The 25,821-nt window shown below is 40.6% G+C and overlaps 1 protein-coding gene across 5 annotated transcripts in view; it reads right to left on the minus strand.

The window, feature by feature from the left end:
- Window positions 1–25,821, minus strand: part of LPCAT2 (lysophosphatidylcholine acyltransferase 2) — a 521,286-nt gene that overhangs the window by 278,913 nt on the left and 216,552 nt on the right. For all 5 annotated transcript variants that reach the window (XM_073605020.1, XM_073605019.1, XM_073605022.1 and 2 more), the window contains one exon: window positions 9,452–9,512. In XM_073605020.1, coding sequence (XP_073461121.1) covers window positions 9,452–9,512 — 61 coding nt within the window. The remainder of the gene's footprint in view (window positions 1–9,451; window positions 9,513–25,821) is intronic.

A 25,821-nucleotide genomic window follows, 5' to 3' on the forward strand; every position in this document is an offset into this window, starting at 1 on the left:
CTGACAGACCTAAACCCTATTGAGCATCTGTGGGGCATCCTAACGGAAGGTGGAGGAGCGCAAGGTCTCTAACATTCACCAGCTCCGTGATGTTGTTATACAGGAGTGGAAGAGAACTCCAGTGGCAACCTGGTGAACTCCATGCCCAAGAGGGTTAAGGCAGTGCTAGAAAATAATGGTGGCCACACAAAATATTGACACTTTGGGCCCAATTTGGACATTTTCACTTAGGGGTGTACTCACTTTTGTTGCCAGCGGTTTAGACATTAATGGCTGTGTGTTAAGTTATTTTGAGGGAGCAGCAAATTTACACTGTTATACAAGTTGTACACCTACTAGTTTACATTGTAGTAAAGTGTAATTTCTTCAGTGTTGACACATGAAAAGGTAAAATAAAATACTTACAGAAATGGGAGGGGTGTACTCACTTCTGTGAGATATTGTATATGTGCATCTGTGCAAACCAGTAGCTGTTCATACAGATGTGCATAGTTGTGGACCAGGGAACGTGCAAGGGCACATGAGCACTCGCGCGTCAGCGCACACCTTTCACTAGTGCTGGCGCCAAGCGGGCTATTTAAACTGGCCACAGTATGGACTCATTGCTGTTTGGTCTGCAGCTTCTGTGTGTTGCTCCTGATTCCGTGTGACCTCTGATCGTGATCCGGCTTACCTCTAACCTGTGATTGTCTGCTACATACCCTGACTACAACTTGTCTTTGGATTTTGCTTCCTGATTCTGCTTGATCTCCTTGTACCGACTCGGCTGGTGACCCGACTATCCTGCTGTCTGCCATCTGTCTGATCTGCCTGACCATTACCAACCCGGCTTGTATGACCCAGAATCTTGCTCATCTAGCCTGCTACAACTCTCAGTTTCCACAAGTCCTCATCTTTGTTCCTGCTGCCTACTACAGTCTGCCAAGTTCCGTGCCAGCTCTTCTACTACCAGCCTGCTTTCTTGCCACAACCCCCTGCTGACTGCTGACTGCTGCCATGTGGACTACTGGACTGATTATAGACACTCCTACATTATCGTGCTCCTGTGGCTGCTGGCTCACTATCAGTGACCCCCGAGCCGGAGCTGTACGAGAAGCCCTCCTCGACACTTCAGGCTCGCCAACCAGGTACGTGACAAGGTCTGTGGACCACTATGTAAAGTATAATAAGTGCAGCGCTAAGGTTGCAAAAAAAAAGGAAGGTGATAAAGTTATATGTAATATAAACATATAAGTGACATAATAACATAGAATTATATGTGATACAAACATGTAAGTGACATAATAGCACAAACTCCAATCATAATAAATGTGAATAAATTATATAGTGTGCTAATGTAGTGACTGCACTACACCCAAAAGTCCACATTGAGCAGAATGATGAAATACAGTCCAATTAGGTTTGTGATCCAATGCACATGGGAAGAATTCCTGACATTACTGGGAACCTTGAAGTGAGGAAATTGAAGCAAACACCACCACCGTGAAAGAGGGAGGAGGCTTATCGTATGGTATTGACTTGGCGGGGCGTATACCACCCAAGTCAACAAGGCTTGTTGGGTTCAAACCACCCAATGGGGGACAGCAGGTCCTGGAACTCGGTCAGTCGGTCAACCTTAAACGGTCATTGGATGTTAACTGAAGGCTTCAGGGGTTTCAAGAAATGTGGAAACTTATTGTCACAGGAAGGGCATCATGTAATAGAGAGAGGGAGCTGACATAGCGTGATACCATTTAAAAAAGTGGTGATTTTATTAAAAATACAAATTCAACACTCACATTTAGAGAAATGTATAAAGCATGTAAAAGCATGTTGGCGATGTTTACTAAAGGTCCATCCGATGCGTCTCGACTGCACAGTCGTCATCTGGGGTGTGGACCCCCCGGAAAACATAGCTTAAATGAGAATAATGACCCCAGAGTTTGCTTGACACCGGAAGTGATCTCAAATGACATCACTTCCTGTCTCCGTGTTTAGATCTAAAATACAAATAAGAAAGTGGTTTAAACACATAAATGGATTGTATGAATATGATACTGGCAATAGCCAGTGTTTCTGAATGGCATAACAGACTGTATTCTATATTCTGAATGCATCATACATTAAAATGCTTAGTCCGTTAGCCAGGCCTCATTGTGAACAGCCCGTCCCACACAGTGGAGATGGTATAAAAAAAGAGAAAACAAAATTTGTAATACAGGAACCCGTATTAATAGAAAGGGTGAAATCCACTATATGAACACGGCTACAGCAAGGTCTGGGGTGTACATTAATTGTGAGCAATCCTACAAGTGTAGACAATATTGAATGCTGTCCCCAATCTAAATCAAATATGGTAAAAATGATAATATACAATTTACAAATGGACATTAAAAAATGAGCATAAAAAAGGCAAAAAAGGCAAAAATCGTTCAGAGTATCGTGGCTATTAGGCTTTATTTATAAAAGAGTTAATGTCCCACTCCACGTTCATCCCCTGTGGGTGGTGAGTCTGTAACCCATAGATCCAGAAGGTTTTGAGTCTGGATACCCCTCTAGTTTTAGCTCCACCCCTCCATGGAGCGATGTATCTGTCTATATTGAGAAATTGAGTACCTTTTGGGTCCCGTGCATGGTATTGTCGATAGTTACAGGGAACTGTATGTTTAATACTACCCAATTTTATTAAATTGATGTGTTCCGTGACGAATGGTTCTACCGAACTATTGCTTCCCACAAGGGCAAGTCAATAGGTATACCACACTGGTTGTGGCACAAGTGCAGAATTGTTTAAAGGTATAAACTTGGCCAGTTACAGTCGAATGGAATTCCTTAGTGACTCTACGTCCACTAATGTTGTGTTGGCAGACAATACACTTTTTACAAGGATAGTATCCTACCCAGTTGTGGAAGAATGTAGGTCTGATGGGGGAATTTATAATAGAAGGTGCAATCTTGTTTTTAAGTGAAGGTGCACCTCGATATACCACCTTGGGTCTCTCAAGTATAATGGGCCCAATACTCTATCGTTCTTAAAAATTCCCCAGTGAAGTGTAAAAATGTCTTTTGATCTGTTTGTGCTGTGTTGAGAACCCAGTAAGAAATGACCATTTGAAATTGTCATCGCCCTCTCTCTGAGGTTTATCCGCCAACAGTAGAGCTCGGTCAGTATTCAATACCGTAATAAGATCTCTATCGACATCAGCCTGATTATATCCTTTATCAAGGAATCTTTCTCTCAAGATGTTATCTTGGGACCTAAAAGTGGAAATGCTGGTCCAATTCCTGCGTAGATGCAGGAATTGGCTTTTAGGGACCGAACTCAGCCATGACTTGTGATGACAGCTGTCCATGGGTATAAACCCATTCCTGTCAATATAAATTGTTGCTCTGACCTTTCGATCACCAAATCCAGAAAATTAATCTTGGAAGGACTGGACTGGTAAGTCAGAACAATCCCGCGATCGTTATCATTGAGTGTCAAAAAAATTCCTCCAATGATTCGGAAGTACCAGGAGGAATCATTGAACCGAACTCAGTCATGGCTGAGTTCGGTTCCTAAAAGCCAATTCCTGCGTCTACGCAGGAATTGTACCGACATTTCCACTTTTAGGTCCAAAGCTAACATTTACCTCCAGAGTCACAGAACACATCAATTTAATAAAATTGGGTAGTATTAAACATACAATTCCACGTCACTATCAACAATACCATGCACGGGACCCAAAAGGTACTCAATTTCTCATTATAGACAGATGCATTGCTCCATGGAGGGGTGGAGCTAAAACTAGAGGGGTATCCAGACTCGAAACCTTCTGGATCTATGAGTTACAGACTCACCACCCACAGGGGATGAACGTGGAGTGGGACATTAACTCTTTTATAAATAGAGCCTAATAGCCACGATACTCGGAACGATTTTTGCCTTTTTTATGCTCATTTTTTTCATGTCCATTTGTAAATTGTATATTATCATTTTTACCATATTTGATTTAGATTGGGGACAGCATTCAATACTGTCTACACTTGTAGGATTGCTCACAATTTAATGTACACCCCAGACTTTGCTGTTCATATAGTGGATTGCACCCTTTCTATTAATACGGGTTCCTGTATCACAAATTTAGTTTTCTCTTTTTTTTTACCATCTCCACTGTGTGGGACGGGCTGTTTTTTTCTGGTTCCCCTTTTTTTTTTCTTTTTTTCCTTTCTTACATTTACCTATTTGCTGATGGGCATGAGACCTGTATATACTATGCGACAAGCCTATCATGTTTCTTGTACACGTTATGATTGCTTTACCGGGCCTCGCTTCCAGAGCGAGGCTTGGTTGGTGTGCAAGGCAGAGGTTACCAATCCACGCCTCGGTCTCATAGCGAGGCTTGGTTTGGATAGAAGCCATATAGCCACTCCTCGACTTCACAGCGAGGCTTGGTTGATGGACCTAATGCTGTAACACACCAAGTAATGATACACAGAGAGGAAGTCACTCATCCAAGCCTCAGTTTCACAACGAGGCTTGCCAATTTTGAGACGACAGCCAGGGAACCATGCCTCGTCATTCACAATGAGGCCTGGCTAACGAACTAAGCATTTTAATGTATGATGCATTCAGAATATAGTCCGTTATGCCATTCGGAAACACTGGCTATTGCCAGTATCATATTCATACAATCCATTTATGTGTTTAAACCACTTTCTTGTTTGTATTTTAGATCTAAACACAGAGACAGGAAGTGATGTCATTTGAGATCACTTCCGGTGTCAAGCAAACTCTGGGGTCATTATTCTCATTTAAGCGATGTTTTACGGGGGTCCACGCCCCAGATGACGACTGTGCAGTCGAGACGCGTCGGATGGACCTTCAGTCAACATCGCCTTCATGCTTTTACATGCTTTATACATTTCTACCAAACGTGAGTGTTGAATTTGTATTTTTAATAAAATCACCACTTTTTTAAATGGTATCACGCTGTGTCAGCTCCCTCTCTCTATTACATGATACCCTTCCTGTGACATAAGTTTCCACGTTTCTTGAAACTCCTAAAGCCTTCAGTTAAGATCCAATAACCGTTTAAGGTTGACCGACTGACCGAGTTCCAGGACCTGCTGTCCCCCATTGGGTGGTTTGAACCCAACAAGCCTTGTTGACTTGGGTGGTATACGCCCCGCCAAGTCAATACCATTCGGTAAGCCTCCTCCCTCTTTCGCGGTGGTGGTGTTTGCTTCTATTTCCTCACTTCAAGGATCCCAGTAATGTCAGGAATTCTTCCCATGTGCATTGGATCACAAACCTAATTGGACTGTATTTCATCATTCTGCTCAATGTGGACTTTTGGGTGTAGTGCAGTCACTACATTAGCACACTATATAATTTATTCACATTTATTATGATTGGAGTTTGTGCTATTATGTCACTTACATGTTTGTATCACATATAATTCTATGTTATTATGTCACTTATATGTTTATATTACATATAACTTTATCACCTTCCTTTTTTTTGCAACCTTAGCGCTGAACTTATTATACTTTACATACTTAGCTTTTTTGTCTACAGCCGTGCTGGCTGCTGGGTTGCGGAATCACAGCGCAGTATACACTTTCTAATATTCATTACTTTTGGACCACTCTAACCGCAACTCATTCTTTTTAGTAATGCCCATGTTGAGGGTTAGGCCCAAAAATGTCTTACATTCGGAAACCAAGATACTTTTCCATTCAAATTGTCTGGAAAGGTTTGCATTTGGATTTGCAGAGATAAATTGCTCGGCATACAAATTGCTTTGGTCCACAATCGATATGTACAGATCTTCCACGAAAAACAGCTTAAAAAAAAACTAAGGAGTTACATTTGCTGTTTCCACCTGAATTCCAGGTTAGTCAGTGAATGGGGGAAGTGTGGGCACTGCAGAATCTGTGGGCTCCCAATCCAGATTTGCAAGCGTAGGAGAAAGGGCACTATGGGATCTATGGTCCTGTGTTTGAATTCTTGGTGCCTGCGGGACACTACTTGTGCTAGCCACCGCACCAGCTTGAACTGCACTTATGGGACTCACTATGTCACCAAGTGTTACTGCAGTGCTGGTGTATCTAAGAGCAGGATGTACTAGGCCACTGGTACTGGCCAGTTCACTAGAAGGTAAAGCGGCACTAGTACTAGCACTCTGTTGCATACGGGAATCATGGGATTGTACCACCTCAGCAACCTGGGCATGGGGTTGGGTATGCCTGACCTTAGCAGGGACCACCACTCCATCGTCTGAGCTATCTGTCAGGGTGCCACTGCTCTCCACAGGTTCATATCCTAAGCCTGATTCTGACAGTGAGGACTCCCCATCACTCTCATCTGTCATGCTCAGAATCCTGTAGGCCTCTTCACTAGTGTACCTTTCGTTGGACATTTTGGCCACTAAATGTATAGGTACTGTACCTAGTGCGACTCACAGGTAAGAAAGAACCTGTCTGTCAGGGACTGTTTGAACCACTACAAAAAAGTTACCTGCTTCTACTAGCAGAGGTCAGGCTCGATTCTTCTAACGCTACGGTTTTGTGTACTGTTTTTCAGAAGTGATAGTGATCTACTGACACTACACATGTTGGGGGTTAAACTATGTGATCTGGTGTCAGTGCATTGTTTGTACTAACAGTAGCTGTTATCTCTTCTCTCTGTGGAACTGAAAAGGGCTCCACAAGAGAAGAGCTCATCCTTTCCTGTGCCTGTGTTTTGTAAACATCTGTCCCCCGCTGCCTCCAGACCGAAAACTGAGCGATCAAACATCGCTGATTGCTCAGCTCTCGGTCTTCAGGCTGCGGAGAGCTGGTGACTATCAGTGTGCGCTGGCCTGTGCAGGGGGTGGGAGTGGCTGGCTTAGTCTCTCAGCGTCAGCGTTGGTCCAGGCATCCAGGTGGATCCTGGCTTCAGCCCGCTGTCAGCTGAAAAGGCGTAACAGGAGTACATAATGAATTGCTTCTGTGCTCCATAGGAGAAATACAGCCAAAAAAGCTTTGGCTATACTTCTCCATTAATCAGTTGTATTAATTTAGATGCACTCTTTCGCAGGATCAGAAGCCCTTCTGATCCTGCGAAAGAGTGCATCTAAATTAAAACAATAATAAAGAGGGAGACCAAGCTCTCTCTAACAAAAAATGGGATTTTAAGGGTAGATGATGTATCTGTTTAAGATGAGCCAATACCACAGTAGTTAATATAAAAATATACATTTTATTGACAACATATAAAATATATACTACAAAAATTCCAATCAAACGTCATCATATGACCGTACAGTAGCATATTTTTAGAAATCAGTTGTGATCAGCCAACATATTTCGCATATGATTTTGCTTCATCAGGGCATTAAAGACATCACAGATTTCATCTAAATTATATACAGGATATAAATTATTATTGTGATTATAAATACATTTGAACAACAACAATTCATTTAAGAATAAAAAATAATGATGAAGAATAAGATAACATGATTAGGCTCACCTGGTCTATTGCAAACAGGAGGACAACCACGTAACCACTCCCACAGCCAAATTACACTATATGAGTCACCCGGAGCAAATTAACCCATGAGTGCCAGATCCCAATGGGCAATGCCGATAGGGGAACTGCATACAGCATACATATTCACAATGCCCACAGCGGAAAGTGCCGGCATGCTGTCTGACAGACGCACCCCGCACTCCTCAATTGGGACTTGTGATCACTGACGGCCACTGCATCCATCAGGATTTTTAAGCGACTGTACACTCTGCTACGAGGTAAGACTTATCACACCTAATAAGTAAACTGCCGGCTGCTTGCATTGTACAATTGGAAGTTTTTGGTTTGTACTAGGTGAGCTTATATCTAATTAGATACAATTAGAAGTTGTTGGTTTGTACTAGATGAGCATTTACTGACACACTATGGTGGGATATCTCTCTACCCCACCAGTCAGCGATACATATTACATATCATCTCACTATATAGACTTAGCAGCAGTTCCTTTTACTGACACTTATTATTACCTCAAACAATCTCGTCTATGAGATGTCCCCCCTATTTACAATAAGGTCTATATATCTGGCCTATATTATTATTCATCCCTAATTTTGTTACGATTTATTAGTATTTTTTACTGTTTCCAATTAGTATTTCCCTATTACTAGACCCATCGTGGTCACCATGGATACCTGACGTTGACCTATATCTAGGTTGACCTCATCCATATCATCTTGCCCCATGAGCAGGAATCTTTTGATTGAGTTTATTTTTGACTTCACTGCCCATTAGTATTTATCTAATTGGCATTATTATACATTGATATATTTCTTTAACCTAATTTAATTTTCATCATTCTTATCCTCATTACTATAAATTTCTTTGCCAGACCCCTGCTTGTTACTTTGCGCGGTCCAGTTCCTCTATCAGTATTGCCCATTGGGATCTGGCACCCATGGTGGGAGTGGTTACGTGGTTGTCCTCCTGTTTGCAATAGACCAGGTTAGCCTAATCATGTTATCTTGCATTAATTCTTCATCATTATTTTTTATTCTTAAATGAATTGTTGTTGTTCAAATGTATTTATAATCACAATAATAATTTATAACCTGTATATAATTTAGATGAAATCTGTGATGTCTTTAATGCCCTGATGAAGCAAAATTATATGCGAAACATGTTGGCTGATCACAACTGATTTCTGAACATAAGCTACTGTACGGTCATATGATGATGTTTGATTGGAATTTTTGTAGTGTATATTTTATATGTTGTCAATAAAATTTATATTTTTATATTAACTACTGTGGTATCGGCTCATCTTAAACAGATACAACATCTCTCCTTAAAATCCCACTTTTGGTTAGAGAGAGCTTGGTCTCTTTATTATTGTTTTGCTACTATAGGGATTGGGAGTCCTGTCTGTTTTTCTAAAATATAGTCCATATATATATATATATATATATATATATATATATATATATATATATATATATATATATATATATATATGTATATATATATGTATGTATATGTATATATATATATATATATATATATGTATATATATATATATATATATATATATATATATATATATATATATATATATATGTATGTATATATATATATATGTATATATATATATATATATATATATATATATGTATATATATATATATATATATATATATATATATGTATATATATATATATATATATATATATATATATATATATATATATATATACTGCATCGAAATTAAGTAATTTCTAATGTCATTAGGGTTTTTTTGTGAGCTACAGCAGCTATACTGTGTACCATTATTCCAATTAGTAGGATAATGATAAATGTAAGCCATTGTATAAGAAAGCACTCCTTTGAACACCAAAGATTTTAGAAAATCTAGAACACTGAATTAAAATAAAGACACAGTTAAAAGTTATTCATTAAACAGTCACTCCAAAACATACCTGGCTTAAATGATATTAAACAGGAGCGATTTGTACAGGTACCTTCTGGAAAAATCAAAACCTGACAAAAAAAGAGAGGGGGGGGAACAGTGAAGTTAACAGTAACTATGCATGCACACAGCAATAACACTTGCTAAAAGATGTTTAAACTTTCTCTCTCTCTAGTACTGTATAGGAGTTTGTATGCAGTATAGCATTCCCTTAAACAACATTTGCAGATTGACGGAAACTGCATTCATCCATGGTGAGGAGTCGTGACTTTAAAACATTAGCAACTTCTTATTGCTCAGATACTGTTTTATTAAAATGTTTTATTAACATAAACCTAAAAAAAAAAAAAACTCCTACATATTTCTTTTAAATGTTCATGATTTAATTAAAGGTACCACAAAAAATGAATACATGGACTAAAAAGCAGTGGTTCTATTTAAATGTTATCACCATAATTACTGTTCATTGTGAAGCACTCACTCAGAAAAGCTGCCTCGCCAGTAATCCTCGCTGCTGTACTCAAAATCCCGGTCCCAGAGTCCCAAGTTCTTCACAATGAACAGTGATTATGGTGTTTTAATATAAACCATTTACAATCATGTGTATGAATTTGACATTCTTACCTTGGATGAATACAGTGCCTTGAAAAAGTATTCACACCCCTTGAAATTTTCCACACATTGTCATGTTACAACCAAAAACGTAAATGTATTTTATTGGGATTTTATGTGATAGACCAACACAAAGTGGCACATAATTGTGAAGTGGAAGGAAAATAATAAATGGTTTTCAACATTTTTTACAAATAAATATGTGAACCCTTGTGTTTAAGGGTTCCCACTACCTCCAGGTACAGGGCGTGGCAATGGGGGCGAAATGTGCCCCCTCCTACGCTAACCTGTACCTGGGGGGTGGGAACGAGATCTCTTCTTTGATGAGTCCAAATCAGAGTTTATTGGTAAGATTGTATCATGGCATCGATACATAGATGATGTTTTTATGGTGTGGGCAGGATCAAGAGAACAACTATTAGAATTCCTGGTTGGTCTACAAGTAAACACATACAATCTGAAGTTTACATATACATTCGATCAGTCAAGAATTACCTTCCTAGACATAGACATCTTTATTAATGAAACAGGGACACTCTGTTCAACACTATATAGAAAACCCTCAGCAGGAAACAGCTTATTGCATGCCAGTAGTTTGCACCCTGAAAAACTAATCAAAAGTATCCCTTTCAGTCAATTCTTGCAACTGAAACGCAATTGTACATTGGATACAGACTTTCAAAAGGAGGCAAATTTGCTACGCGATCGCCTCTTAGCCAGGGGCTACAGTAGAACTTGTTTGAAAAAAGCCTTCAATAGGGTGAAAAATCAGAACAGACAACTTTTACTGTATAAGCCCAGATGCGACAAAGTATCAACATCAACAAGAGTGATCACTAAGTATAACAGACAACATGCAAAGGTGCGACATATTTATAAAAAGTTCTGGTACCTATTGGCAGCCAATCAAAAAATCTCTAAGTTTGTTAAGCCCCATCCAGAGATCACCTTTAAACGCTCTCGCTCTCTGAGAGTCACTCTAGTGAGTAGCCACCACAGTAATCAGACCATTTTAAAATCTAGGTCACCAGGTACCTACCCATGTGGCAGGTGCAACTATTGCCCCTTTATTTTAGAAGGGAAAAATGTTACTCTTCCCAATAACAATATCTGGACCCCTAAATACAGAACCAACTGCCAATTGGTTGGCTCTGTATACTTAATGAAATGTCGTTGCGGGGCATTTTATGTGGGAAAAACAAAGCGCCCACTATTCTGCAGAATCAGGGGCCATGTGTCCCTGATCTCCAAACACAGGATGGAAACACCAATCAGCCGTCATGTGGGGCTATACCACAATTTTGATTTAAAAGTCATTGGCTTTTTTAGTCTTGAACACATTCCAGAACATGAACGGGGTGTGATATTGATAACAAACTCCTTCAATTGGAGACGAGATGGATTTATTGTTTACAGGCTACTCGATCCCCTGGCCTCAATGAGGAGATTAGTTACAAGCCCTTTCTGTGAACTCTATCCCCCACCGAGATATGTTACCTATGTCCTTTTGGGAGAACGTCACCCAAAATTGGGACATCCATCTGGCCATATTGATCAAGGGATTATTTTCTGAATGTGGCTATCTTTCTGGGTATACTGATCATGGGATTGTTTCACCCACGTTACCACCCATTCCCCCCGTTTCGGAATCACTCATCACGTTTGAACACTATAGGATTGTTGGACGTATGTTTTATTGCGACCAATTCCCGGTTGGCTGTCTAGCCTAGGGTTGCCTTTTATTATTTAAAATATCTTTTCGGAATAGGGAAAGCAATACACACTGAGCTAGCTACAATGGTGTGTATATTTGTATAATCCCCTATATGTAGATACAAGTTATGGGTGCATTGTTGTAAATCAATTATTGTGATGTATAATCATGACCACATCTAAACTTTGCGGTTTTCCCCTTTTTTTTTTTTTTACCCCTCCCCGGGCTTTTTTGTTCCCTCATTTTTACCTCCCCTGGTCCAGTGCCCTTTGATCCCCGTATGGACGCCCAAAGGTGTGGACTAGTGTGGGTTCACATCCCCCTTGGGTTTCTCCTTCTGGTGGGGTGCCACCCAGGCCCATGCCTGCCTTGAGGCTTCCATTTGATCCATGGCATACCGGCTTAACCGTGATCAACAGCCACTATATATCATCTGTCCAAGCCTTTCCATCTCCTTGGCTCAGCATTGTCTCCAATGTGTGTTACAGTGCTGTTTTTGGCAACCGGAAGTACTATTCACTTCAGGGTTTCCGTATCCGGTTCTGGGTAATGAGTCCATGGACCTTGGACCTCCCCCTTGCGTCCGCTTGGCGCCGGTGCAGCGTGATGACATATGCAGCATTTTGGCGCCATGGGGGGGGGGATATTTAAACCCCACACATCCTGATGTCTGTGTTAGCAGCTTGGGAGCTCATGCTGAATATGGACGCCGGCACCAGGTAAAACTAAAATGACTGTTAGTTGGTCTAGCACTTTGCGGTATATTCAACCGGGAACTAAGCACTGTTTTGGGTGCCTTCCTTTTTTCTTTTTTTTTTTCTTAGATGGCCAACAGCCACCTCCTTGTTCCATTTGAAATATAGGAAGTGACTACCCCTTGAGGTTCATTATTTTTGGGTCTCTCTTCAGTAGCACCAGCAGGAATGTGATGTAGCTTTCTACACAGTGTTGTGAACCCCTTCAAGGTGAGCATGTGCTCTTGAAGATTTAGAGACGCATTATACATATATACATGTTTCTTTTTACATAAAATTCTGATACAGGTACATGTATGTATATATATATATATCATTTCAGAAACTATGAAGTAGAGGTGTCCCCTCTTTCGATTCTCGCATAGATGCATCCTCATAGTTGGTATTGTGCCATCAGTCCTCGTGAGCTCCCAATATAAATATCTTTTTATATCATGGGATGTCGGTGAGTATGGTCCACTGACTAGATACTGTTGTGGACTTTTTCTCCCCTCACCCGCAATATGTGTATTTTTATTATTTATGATATATGTTACAGATACTGTGATCATCTCTCCTGTCTTGGATGGTCTTTATTCATCATAATAACATACATCCGTCCCTACGGGTGATCAGGCATTTTTCTGGACTACAGGGGGGAGTGAACTCTGGGGGTTTCCCTCCTCTCCTCTCACTTGATGCCTTGGGTCCTTGGACTTCCCAGGAACTCTTTTCAGAGGTATGGAGCTGACATAGGGGTTGTGTCGGTTGGGGGATTATGGAGGGTGAGGGTGTAAAACCTGGGGTAGGGTCGGGTGGGGGTTGGTGTTAAATTTGGGGGGGTTTTGGTGGAGTCATGGTTATACAAGCTAAAGAGCTATCAAGTTGTATAAACATAAACGTTTCATGTATTATTTCTATACATTCATTTATTTCTACTTTTTGTTCTCTTTTCTATACATCCAAGGTTGTTCTTATCATGTGTATTGTCGTCGTTGAATAGTCAAAAATCTTCGTCCATTTTCCTGATGAAGCCTTCCTGGCGAAACATGTTGAAATTTGTGGACGCGGTTATGATTAGAATTCTTTGTGATTACAGTTCTTTCTCTACATTTGTCTATATTAGGTTGGGGATGTCTACCTTTGACTATGAATGTAAAACTGTTTTCACATTTTATTGCTTCTTTGTGTAAAACAGTCTTAATAAATATTGGTATAATTTTTTTTAAATTGATAGTGCTCTTCCTTATATTGGGTGTACCTATAAAGTCCCATTTCCTACATACATTTTTGCTTTATCATTTTTAGGGATGTTGGTACATAAAAAACGTTTCCAGTACCTCTGGAAATACTGATCTCTACCCATTTTGCTCGTCACAATACCGGGTGGACAACACACCCATGATAACTCTTTTTTGGGGGTAAGAGACCAGTAACCAAATTTATTTGTGTTTTGTTGAAATTTACGATTATTCTTTATTGTGAATATATGCAAACGAGTCTTTGTAATTGCACTCTCTCTATGTATTTCTTCATTATGATTTAACCTTATCAGCATTTTTTTGCTTTCTCTTTCCTGATTCATTTAAGTGGCAAACAGTGGTTATAGACATCAGTCTTGTCTGGCTGTGGTCAATATACGTTTGAAGCCTATTCTCCTTCATTACACCTGGGAGCTTCACGTGAGTGAGTGCTTTACATAATGACGGACTATTGTGGTCAGGCATGGAAAGGATTCGTTTCAGAGGTACAGCAGGTTCGATCCAAAGATGATGTCACTGAAGCTGAGGTAGATACATATTTCCTGGGGTTACAGCGTCTGATTGAAAGAAAGATTTGTTTATTTTGGCATAAGGAATATTTTGGAAAATATGTGACAAACCAGATCATACCATGGGGTCTGCGCATCCAAATTTTCCCAAATATAAAGAAGGTTGAACCAAATGTGAAAAAAGCATGGGAAGCAAACTTACAGGCTTGCTCCCTGCAAATGATGCAAATACTTAGTGATCAATATAAAACGGATATTGGGGAATTGGATAAGGAAATCCTGAAATGGCAGGAGGACCATGGCCATCTATCCTCTCATAATTGTTTTCTTGGAAAAGACAAGATTTTGAAAGAACATCTAACAAAATTTGCCACCGATTTAATTAAAACCAAAGAAAACTAATTTATGAGAGATAAAAAAAGCATATGATCAGGACCAAGCATACAAGTGGCACCAACAGGGCCATTATCCCCGCGGGAGAACCACCTACAGTCGGGCTCCCCCGACTCACAATTTGGATCTGGTTGAGTCTGACAGTTCATCTATGTCCTCAGCCTCCAATGTCCCGATAGCCACACATCTTAGTGATTCCAGTGGGGCTTCAAGAAAAAGAAAAAAAGATAGCGAAACAAGCTCACAAGAATGCCCTAGGTCAACCCATGACAAAAGTAATGACAAAAAAAACACGATTGCAATGCCCACGAGGAGGTGCAATCCCGAGTACCTCAAGAAATGGTAATATACAAAACCATTCACTTGTGACATTAAACACTCCAACAGTGAACCTGAATCCGGCTTCAACACCGGCGGGACCTATGTCCCAACAAACGTCAGAACAACATTCAGCCATGACCATCTTCCCTACTGATTCCTGGATGGCACCCATATTTAGTTCCAATACCTTGGATTCCAGGCGTAACTCTCTACCTACACCCACCCCTGCACGAACAATGAGCCAACCGTTAAAGTAGATGGTCCCGGTTCCATCTCCGATGGTAACCAGGACAAATTTGACATTATCAATTTGTCCTCACATCCCCCGACAGAGGATGAGACCACCTTATTGGAATTAGGTCTCACTTTCTGTCCGGATGAAGAGCCAAATAAATTTGAATTGATCAAGGATCTGCACCTTTTTGCCAGACGCCTTATGTATAAAGTTCTATATGATAAAGATTCAAACAATGTTGAGATATAGAATCCACATAATTCCAACTTGGAAGGTGTTACCTTTGAGGACCTACGAGCCCTTCAGGATTTAATGGATTTGTGGGAGGAGAGCAATCCGGAGGAGGCGGGTTGGATATTCAACCCACCTGGACCGGAGGCCTCCTAATTTGATGATCGGGGGTCGGCTTATCCAACAACCCTCTTCATCTCTATAACCCTTCCCCCATACTTTCTGTGGAAACAACTTTTGGTACGCCAAAGACCTACAAACCCAAATCTAAGTCCTTCCCTGTTTTACAGGGAAACTCCAACTTATGGGTCTTTGTGATCCAGGTCACTAAAGAGATTGAATCTACTAATTGGCAAACTGAACCCCCGGGTAACTTACCTAAACATCTGAAAAAGGCATTATGAGACTTGAGATCCAATAAGAACATCGTAATAAAACCATCTGATAAAGGTGGCAACCTCGTTCTAATGGATATAAAACAATACGAACGAATGTGTTTTGATATCGTGCGTAATACCAATTGGTACAGACCAGTTCCGAAATCTCATGTTAATTTTTATATGAAGCTCTATATTCTGGCTAAGGCGCATTATAGGGGAGTCATAGACTCCAATACACTAAAATTCTTGGATTCTACCAATCCGGTTACTCCAACGTTCTACACACTACCCAAAGTGCACAAAAATTTACAGAACCCTCCAGGTCGACCAATCATTTCGGGGTGCGGATCTCTGACAGAAAAGGCCAGCCAACTAGTGGACGTGTATTTATACCCCCCATGTAAAGGGTCTTTTTTCATTTGTCAAGGATACTATTGAGTTACTGAAAACATTGGATGGATTACAGCTGCCCCAAGGATGTTGGCTAGTTGCGATCGATATAGAGGCCTTGTACAACTCCATACCCCATACCAAAGGGTTCAATTCTTGAACAAACGAGATCTTGATTCATGGAATACAATGAATTCGTGATTGAAATTCTCAATTTTATACTCACACACAATATCTTTGTGTTTAAGGGTTCCCACTACCTCCAGGTACAGGGCATGGCAATGGGGGCGAAATGTGCCCCCTCCTATGCTAACCTGTACCTGGGGGGGTGGAAACGAGACCTCTTCTTTGATGAGTCCAAATCAGAGTTTATTGGTAAGATTGTATCATGGCATCGATACATAGATGATGTTTTATGGTGTGGGCAGGATCTAGAGAACAACTATTAGAATTCCTGGTTGGTCTACAAGTAAACACATACAATCTGAAGTTTACATATACATTCGATCAGTCAAGAATTACCTTCCTAGACATAGAGATCTTTATTAATGAAACAGGGACACTCTGTTCCACACTATATAGAAAACCCTCAGCAGGAAACAGCTTATTGCATGCCAGTAGTTTGCACCCTGAAAAACTAATCAAAAGTATCCCTTTCAGTCAATTCTTGAGACTGAAACGCAATTGTACATTGGATACAGACTTTCAAAAGGAGACAAATTTGCTACGCGATCGCCTCTTAGCCAGGGGCTACAGTAGAACTTGTTTGAAAAAAGCCTTCAATAGGGTGAAAAATCTGAACAGACAACTTTTACTGTATAAGCCCAGACGCGACAAAGTATCAGCATCAATGAGAGTGATCACTAATTATAACAGACAACATGCAAAGGTGCGACATATTTACAAAAAGTTCTGGTACCTATTGGCAGCCGATCAAAAAATCTCTAAGTTTGTTAAGCCCCATCCAGAGATCACCTTTAAACGCTCTCGCTCTCTGAGAGACACTCTAGTGAGTAGCCACCACAGTAATCAGACCATTTTAAAATCTAGATCACCAGGTATCTACCCATGTGGCAGGTGCAACTATTGCCCCTTTATTTTAGAAGGGAAAAATGTTACTCTTCCCAATAACAATATCTGGACCCCTAAATACAGAACCAACTGCCAATCGGTTGGCTCTGTATACTTAATGAAATGTCGTTGCGGGGCATTTTATGTGGAAAAAACAAAGCGCCCACTATTCTGCAGAATCAGGGACCATGTGTCCCTGATCTCCAAACACAGGATGGAAACACCAATCAGCCGTCATGTGGGGCTATACCACAATTTTGATTCAAAAGTCATTGGCTTTTTTAGTCTTGAACACATTCCAGAACATGATCATGGGATTGTTTCACCCACGTTACCACCCATCCCCCCCCTTTCGGAATCATTCATCACGTTTGAACACTATGGGATTGTTGGACGTATGTTTTATCGCGACCAATTCCCGGTTGGCTGTCTAGCCTAGGGTTGCCTTTTATTATTTAAAATATCTTTTTGGAATAGGGAAATCAATACACACTGAGCTAGCTACAATGGTGTGCATATTTGTATAATCCCCTATATGTAGATACAAGTTATGGGTGCATTGTTGTAAATCAATTATTGTGATGTATAATCATGACCACAACTAAACTTTGCAGTTTTCCCCTTTTTTTTTTTTTTTACCACTCCCCAGGCTTTTTTGTTCCCTCGTTTTTACCTCCCCTGGTCCAGTGCCCTTTGATCCCTGTATGGACGCCCAAGGGTGTGGACTAGTGTGGGTTCACATCCCCCTTGGGTTTCTCCTTCTGGGGGTGCCACCCCGGTCCACGCCCGCCTTGAGGCTTCCATTTGATCCATGGCATCCCGGCTTAACCGTGATCAACAGCAACTATATACTATCTGTCTAAGCCTTTCCATCTCCTTGGCTCAGCACTGTCTCCAATGTGTGTTACAGTGCTGTTTTTGGCAACCAGAAGTACTATTTACTTCCGGGTTTCTGTATCCGGTTCCGGGTAATTAGTCCATGGACCTTGGACCTCCCCCTTGCGTCCGCTTGGTGCCGGTGCAGCGTGATGACATACGCAGCATTTTGGCGCCATGGGGGGGGATATTTAAACCCCACACATCCTGATGCCTGTGTTAGCAGCTTGGGAGCTCATGCTGAATATGGACGCCGGTACCAGGTAAAACTACAATGACTGTTAGTTGGTCTAGCACTTTGCGGTATATTCAACCAGGAACTAAGCACTGTTTTGGGTGCCTTCCTTTTTTTTTTTTTTCCTTACTCTTTTTTTTCTTAGATGGCCAACAGCCACCTCCTTGTTCCATTTGAAATATAGGAAGTGACCACCCCTTGAGGTTCATTATTTTTAGGTCTCTCTTCAGTAGCACCAGCAGGAATGTGATGTAGCTTTCTACACAGTGTTGTGAATCCCTTCAAGGTGAGCATGTGCTCTTGAAGATTTAGAGACGCATTATACATATATACGTGTTTCTTTTTACATAAAACTCTGATACAGGTACATGTATATATATATAATATATATATATATATATATATATATATATATATATATATATATATATATCATTTCAGAAACTATGAAGTAGCGGTGTCCCCTCTTTTGATTCTTGCACAGATGCATCCTCATAGTTGGTATTGTGCCGTCAGTCCTCATGAGCTCCCAATATAAATATCTTTTTATATCATGGGATGTCGGTGAGTATGGTCCACTGACTAGATAATGTTGTGGACTTTTTCTCCCCTCACCCACAATATGTGTATTTTTATTATTTATGATATATGTTACAGATACTGTGATCATCTCTCCTGTCTTGGATGGTCTTTATTCATCATAATAACATACATCCCTCCCTACGGGTGATCAGGCATTTTTCTGGACTACAGGGGGGGAGTGAACTATGGGGGTTTCCCTCCTCTCCTCTCCTCTCCTTTCACTTGACGCCTCGGGTCCTGCGACTTCCCCGGAACTCTTTTCAGAGGTATGGAGTTGAGTTAGGGGTTGTGTCGGTTGGGGGATTATGGAGGGGGAGGGTGTAAAACCTGGGGTAGGGTCGGGTGGGGGTTGGTGTTTAATTTGGGGGGGTTTTGGTGGAGTCATGGTTATACAAGCTAAAGAGCTATCCAGTTGTATAAACATAAATGTTTCATGTATTATTTCTATACATTCATTTATCTCCACTTTTTGTTCTCTTTTCTATACATCCAAGGTTGTTCTTATCATGTGTATTGTCATTGAATAGTCAAAAATCCTCGTCCATTTTCCGCTTCTTCCTGGTGAAACATGTTGAAATTTGTGGACGCGGTTATGATTAGAATTCTTTGTGATTACAGTTCTTTCTCTTCATTTGTCAATATTAGGTTGAGGATGTCTACCTTTGACTATGAATGTAAAACTGTTTTCACATTTTATTGCTTTTTTGTGTAAAACTGTCTTAATAAATATTGGTATAATTTTTTTTAAATTGATAGTGCTCTTCCTTATATTGGGTGTACCTTTAAAGTCCCATTTCCTACATACATTTTTGCTTTATGTGAAAAGTATGGCGTGAATTGTAGAACCACCTTTCCCTGCAATTACAGCTGCAAGTCTTTTTGGGTCTGTCTCTATCAGCTTGGCACATCTAGAGTGACATTTTTGCCAAATCTTCTTTGTAAAATGGCTCAAGCTCTGTCAGATTGGATGGAGAGCGTCTGAACAGCAATTTTGGAGTCTTCCTGCAGATTCTCAATTGGATTTGGACTTTGACAGGGTTATTCTAACACATAAATATGCTTTGATCGAAACCATTCCATTGTAGCTCTGGCCGTAGGTTTATGGTCATTGTCCTGCTGGAAGGTGAACCTTTGCACCAGTCTCAAGTCTTTTGTAGATTAACAGGTTTTCTTCTAAGATTGCCCTGTATTTGGCTCAATCCATCTTCCCATCAACTCTGATCAGCTTCCCTGTACCTGCTGAGAAAAGCATCCCCACAACATGATGCTGCCACCAGCATGTTTCACCGTGGGGATGGTGTATTCAGGGTGATGTGCAGTGTTAGTTTTCCGCCACACATAGCATTTTGCTTTTAGGCCAAAAAGTTCAATTTTGGTCTCATCTGACCAGAGCACCTTCTTCCACATGTTTGCTGTGTCCCCCACATGACTTCTCGCAAACTGCAAAACAGTTTCTTATGGCTTTCTTTCAACAATGATACAAAGGAAGATGGGTGCGGCGCCAATTAGATTTATCATACACTATTAATAACTGATGCTGCTCCTAAAATTAGTGCAAACTAATAAACAGATAAAAAATCATAAAGGGTGCAACAGTAGTGCAATGCCATTAAACTAAATATCATATTTAAATACGCAATCAATTAACAAAAAATTATATAAGTCCATATATATATCTCAGACATAGCTGTGAGACATGAATGGGTGAATCTTCTGTGTGTTTCCAGTCACCATGTGAAATTAAAGTGCTAAATGCTTCAAATAAAAGTGCTGAGTGCTTCAAATAAAGTGCTTCAAGTACTTCAAAGTAAAGCGCTTCACCCGAAGTGGTATATCAAAATGCTCACCAGATTGCATCGGCCACCAAGTTACCACCAGGCATATAGTAATCATAATGAACTGGATTTGTAAGTGTTGCTTTTTAAGATATTAAAAAAACTTTATTACACTATTCATGCCTTTCTGTGGCTTTTCATGGGGAGCCACTTTTTTCAGCTAAATTGGATGTGAGCTGGTTCTTCTAAGGAGCTATATATACATATGCATACAAATTTTCGTTTGGATTGAGATTTGGTTGATCCATAAACAGCTGGTCTATGCTGAAAGACCCATGAAGAGGCACACCGGATGAAAGAGGTCTCGCTGATTACTATATTCCTGGTGGTCACTTGGTGGCCGATGCAATCTGCTGGTATATGCTGAAAGACCCATGAAGGGGCACACCGGATGAAAGAGGTCTCGCTGATTACTATATGCCTGGTGGTCACTTGGTGGCTGATGCAATCTGGTGAGCATTTTGATATACCACTTCGGGTGAAGCACTTTACTTTGAAGTACTTGAAGCACTTTATTTGAAGCACTCAGCACTTTTATTTGAAGCATTTAGCACTTTAATTTCACATGGTGACTGGAAACACATAGAAGATTCACCCATTCATGTCTCACAGCTATGTCTGAGATATATATATATATATATATATATATATATATATATATATATATATATATGGACTTATATAATTTTTTGTTAATTGATTACGTATTCACATATGATATTTAGTTTGATGGCATTGCACTACTGTTGCGCCCTTTATGATTTTTTATTCTTTCAACAATGGCTTTCTTCTTGCCACTCTCCCATAAAGGCCAGATTTGTGGAGTGCAGGACTAATAGTTGGACAGATTCTTCCACCTGAGAGACTCCTCCAGAGTTACCATTGGCCTCTTGGCTGCTTCTATGATTAATGTTCTCCTTCCCCGGGCCTGTCAGTTTAGGTGGACGGCCATGTCTTGGTAGGTTTACAGTTGTGTCATACCCTTTCCATTTTCAGATGATGGATTGAACAGTGCTCTGTGAGATGTTCAAAGCTTGGGATATTTTGTTTTATAACTTACCCTGCTTTAAACTTCTCCACAAATTTATCCCTGACCTGTCTGGTGTGTTCCTGGGCCTTCATGATACTGTTTGTTCACTAAGGTTCTCTAACAAAGCTCTGAGGGCTTCACAGAAAATCTGTATTTATACTGAGATTAAATTACACACAGGTGGACTCTATTTACTAGTTAGGCAACTTCTGAAGGCAATTGGTTCCACTAGATTTTAGTTAGGGGTATCGGAGTAAAGGGGGTTGAATATCAATGCACGCCACACTTTTCAGGTATTTGTAAAACAATTTGAAAACCATTTATTATTTTCCTTCCAATTCACAATGTGAATGTGCCACTTTGTGTTGGTCTATCACTTAAAATCCCAATAAAATACATTTATGTTTTTGGTTGTAACATAACAAAATGTAGAAAATTTCAAGGGGTATGAATACTTTTTCAAGGCACTGTAAATATAGCGGATTTCCATGGTTTCTTCTGCATTGCCTGATTATCCTTAACGCTATACGTTTCTGCACCTTAAAGTTTGTGGAATATCATATAACATGTACGCTCCTTAATGGGCTTACTTGGTGATCATCTCATAATGTAACATTTTTGCCAAATCTTCTTTGTAAAATGGCTCAAGCTCTGTCAGATTGGATGGAGAGCGTCTGAACAGCAATTTTGGAGTCTTCCTGCAGATTCTCAATTGGATTTGGACTTTGACAGGGTTATTCTAACACATAAATATGCTTTGATCGAAACCATTCCATTGTAGCTCTGGCCGTAGGTTTAGGGGCATTGTCCTGCTGGAAGGTGAACCTTTGCACCAGTCTCAAGTCTTTTGTAGATTAACAGGTTTTCTTCTAAGATTGCCCTGTATTTGGCTCAATCCATCTTCCCATCAACTCTGACCAGCTTCCCTGTACCTGCTGAGAAAAGCATTCCCACAACATGATGCTGCCACCAGCATGTTTCACCGTGGGGATGGTGTATTCAGGGTGATGTGCAGTGTTAGTTTTCCGCCACACATAGCATTTTGCTTTTAGGCCAAAAAGTTCAATTTTGGTCTCATCTGACCAGAGCACCTTCTTCCACATCATATAACATGTACGCTCCTTAATGGGCTTACTTGGTGATCATCTCATAATGTTCATATGAGAAGTGCGCAGCCACTATATTGATTTCCATTTACCCAGCAGCACGTCTCGTTACCATAGCGCCCAATTTCTGAATTTTTTTCCCCTAGAATTTAGAGAGACCAACCTATTCACATCACCTCAGTCTTTCCTAAAGATAAAGGTACAGGTGAAATGACAATTTAAAAATCTAAAGGGAGGGGAGGGAGAGATAGTATAAAAAGTAATAGCTGCAGGGGATGATCTGATGGAGGTGACTCAAGTACAGTTCTTAGGTGGAGTTGGGGTAGTCTTCCCTAAATAAATGAGCTTTAAAAGGATCGCCTAATGGTGGAGAAGGAAGGTGTTGACTGGACATACTGGCTTAGGGAGTTCCAGACAAGTGGAGAGGTTCAAGATAAGTCCTGGAGGCGAGCTTGGGAGTAGGTAACAAGGGAGCTAGAGAACAAGATGTCTTAGGAGGAGCAGAGAGGACAATTTGGGCAATATCTGCAGATGAGGTTGGTGATGTAACTGGGGGGAGAGGTTGTGGATGGCTTTGTATGTTGTGATTAGTATTTTGAATTTTATACATTTACCTAGTGGAAGCCAGTGAAGAGATTGGCAGAGAGGGGAAGCAGTCACTGATCAGTTGGTAAGGTGTACTAGTCTTGCAGCAGCATTCATAATAGACTGGAGGGGGGATAGCCTGTGTAAATGTAAGCCAGTGAGGAGGGAGCTGCAGTAGTCATGGTGGGAGATAACCAAAGAGTGAATACCTTTTGTTTGTGGTGTCAGTCAGAAAAGGGTGAACTCTGGAGATGTTGCGGTGGTTAACGCAGCAAGATTTAGCAAGTGATTGGATGTGGGGGCTAAAGGAGAGGTCAGAGTCTAGGATTACACCCAGCACCCTGCCATGTGTGGAGGGACTAATGGTTGTGCCATTGATCTCAATAGAAAAGTCATGGGGGTGGGATTTAAGAGGAAGAAATATTACACTCTGTTTTATAAAGACGGAGTTTGAGAAAGTGGTGTGACATGCATACTGATATGTTGCTCAGTAAATTTATGATACGTGAGGAGATGGAGGGGGTGGGTTGGGGAGTGGAGAGCTAGATCTGGATGTCGTCAGCATAGAGGTTGTATTGAAAGCCATGGGAGCTTATCAACTTGACTAGGGAAGAGGTATAGAGAGAGAATAGGAGGGGCCCAAGGACAGAGCCTTGGGCTACCCCAATAGGAAGAGGAAGAGGAGATGGTGTTGTATGTGACACAGAGTGCACTGAGATAGGTAGAAGAGGAGAACCAGGAAAGAGCAGAATCACGGAGGCCAAGGGAGTGGAATTTATTGAGAAACAATGGGTGGTCATCTGTGTCAAAGGCAGCAGAAAGGTCTAAGAGTATTTGTATGGATTACTGGCCATTGGTTTTAGCAGTTAGTACTGTAGGTCATTATTGAGTTTTAGTGGTGCAGTTTCAGTGGAATGTTGTGAGCGGAAGATTCTTGGAAAACGAATTATAGCAGTTTACTTAAGTATGTCTATTTTCTCTTCCCAGATGACAACTACCCTTAGATGCTCTCAGGTATACAGTAAATGTGTGTAGAAACATAGTTACTTAAAAATACAATATCTGGAGAGGAGTATGATACTGGTGAACTACTGTATGTACTAAAGGACTTTAAAGGTAGCACTGTAATCCCAAGTTGAAAAAGAAAGTGCTCACAAAGATATAAAAAGTCACATTTTATTTTGACAGATATAAAAAAATATATACAATTTTTTTAGAGAGTGTGTGGAAGGAGGAGAAAGGGATGTGCAGCCGGCCAAGAAGAGGGGCGCGGTTCAGTGTAGCCAAATAGCAGGGATCCTCCCAGGGTCAAGTCTGATAACTGTAATGCGGATGCTCATTTGTGAAAATTAGCACCGCAGAGGTCCCTTCCTCCTCTCCCATGTGATGGATTAAGAACTCCATGCCTCCTGTTCTGACCATGTGCCAATAGGATCCCCTGAAGAAGCTGTTGGTGAAACGCATAGTGATCCATTGGCGTTGATACATTGTGGACATCTTGTTACACCCACCAGAGTCTTGCATTTCACACTTATTTTTACCAGTAAACTGAGCTTATATAGTGAAATTCAGTAGTTTGAAATCCATCAGATGGATTTTTAAATACTGTATTTCACTATATAAGCTTGATTTACTGTTAAAAATAAGTGTGAAATGCATGATTCCGGTGGGTGTAACAAGATTTCTGCTTGCCACCTTCTGACTGTATCCTTACTGTGGACGAGTGTAGCAAGATGGTGGCCACAGAAGGTCACTTCTGTTACAAAATCTGACGGTTGCATAATCTGACGAAACATCCTGAATGATTCAACGTTCATCTCTGAATGTCTTTACCTATGAGGAGAGGGGGTATGTGCGCCTTTCCTCCAATCAGCTGTCTTGGCTGTATCAGACTTCACTCCATGGTTGAAGAGGAAGAGAAAATCTAACACCATCTGAACTTTCTAAACAGTATATAAAGCCGAAGACAGCAGATATACATGTAAAACTTATGTAGGGAGATTTGTTTCATCTTTGTGTACCATCTGAGGCTGTTCACTTCACTGGGTATATGTGAGGGTTTACATCCACTTTAACCCAAGTGGCCCAGTTTTTTTTTTAATTGTTCATAGTGGTTATGCATTTTATATATTCATTACTCAGCATTGTTTCCCTGAGAGAGATGTATAATGGTAACTACCCACAAGCAATTTCAAAAGTTAAACAATGGCTGAGACTGTGGTCAAACTTCTCCATCTCCCTTTTGGGCAGAGTGACGGCGATCAAGATGTCCATCCTGC

This window comes from Aquarana catesbeiana, linkage group LG11 (genome assembly GCF_042186555.1).
Source record: "Aquarana catesbeiana isolate 2022-GZ linkage group LG11, ASM4218655v1, whole genome shotgun sequence".
Lineage (NCBI taxonomy): Eukaryota > Metazoa > Chordata > Amphibia > Anura > Ranidae > Aquarana > Aquarana catesbeiana.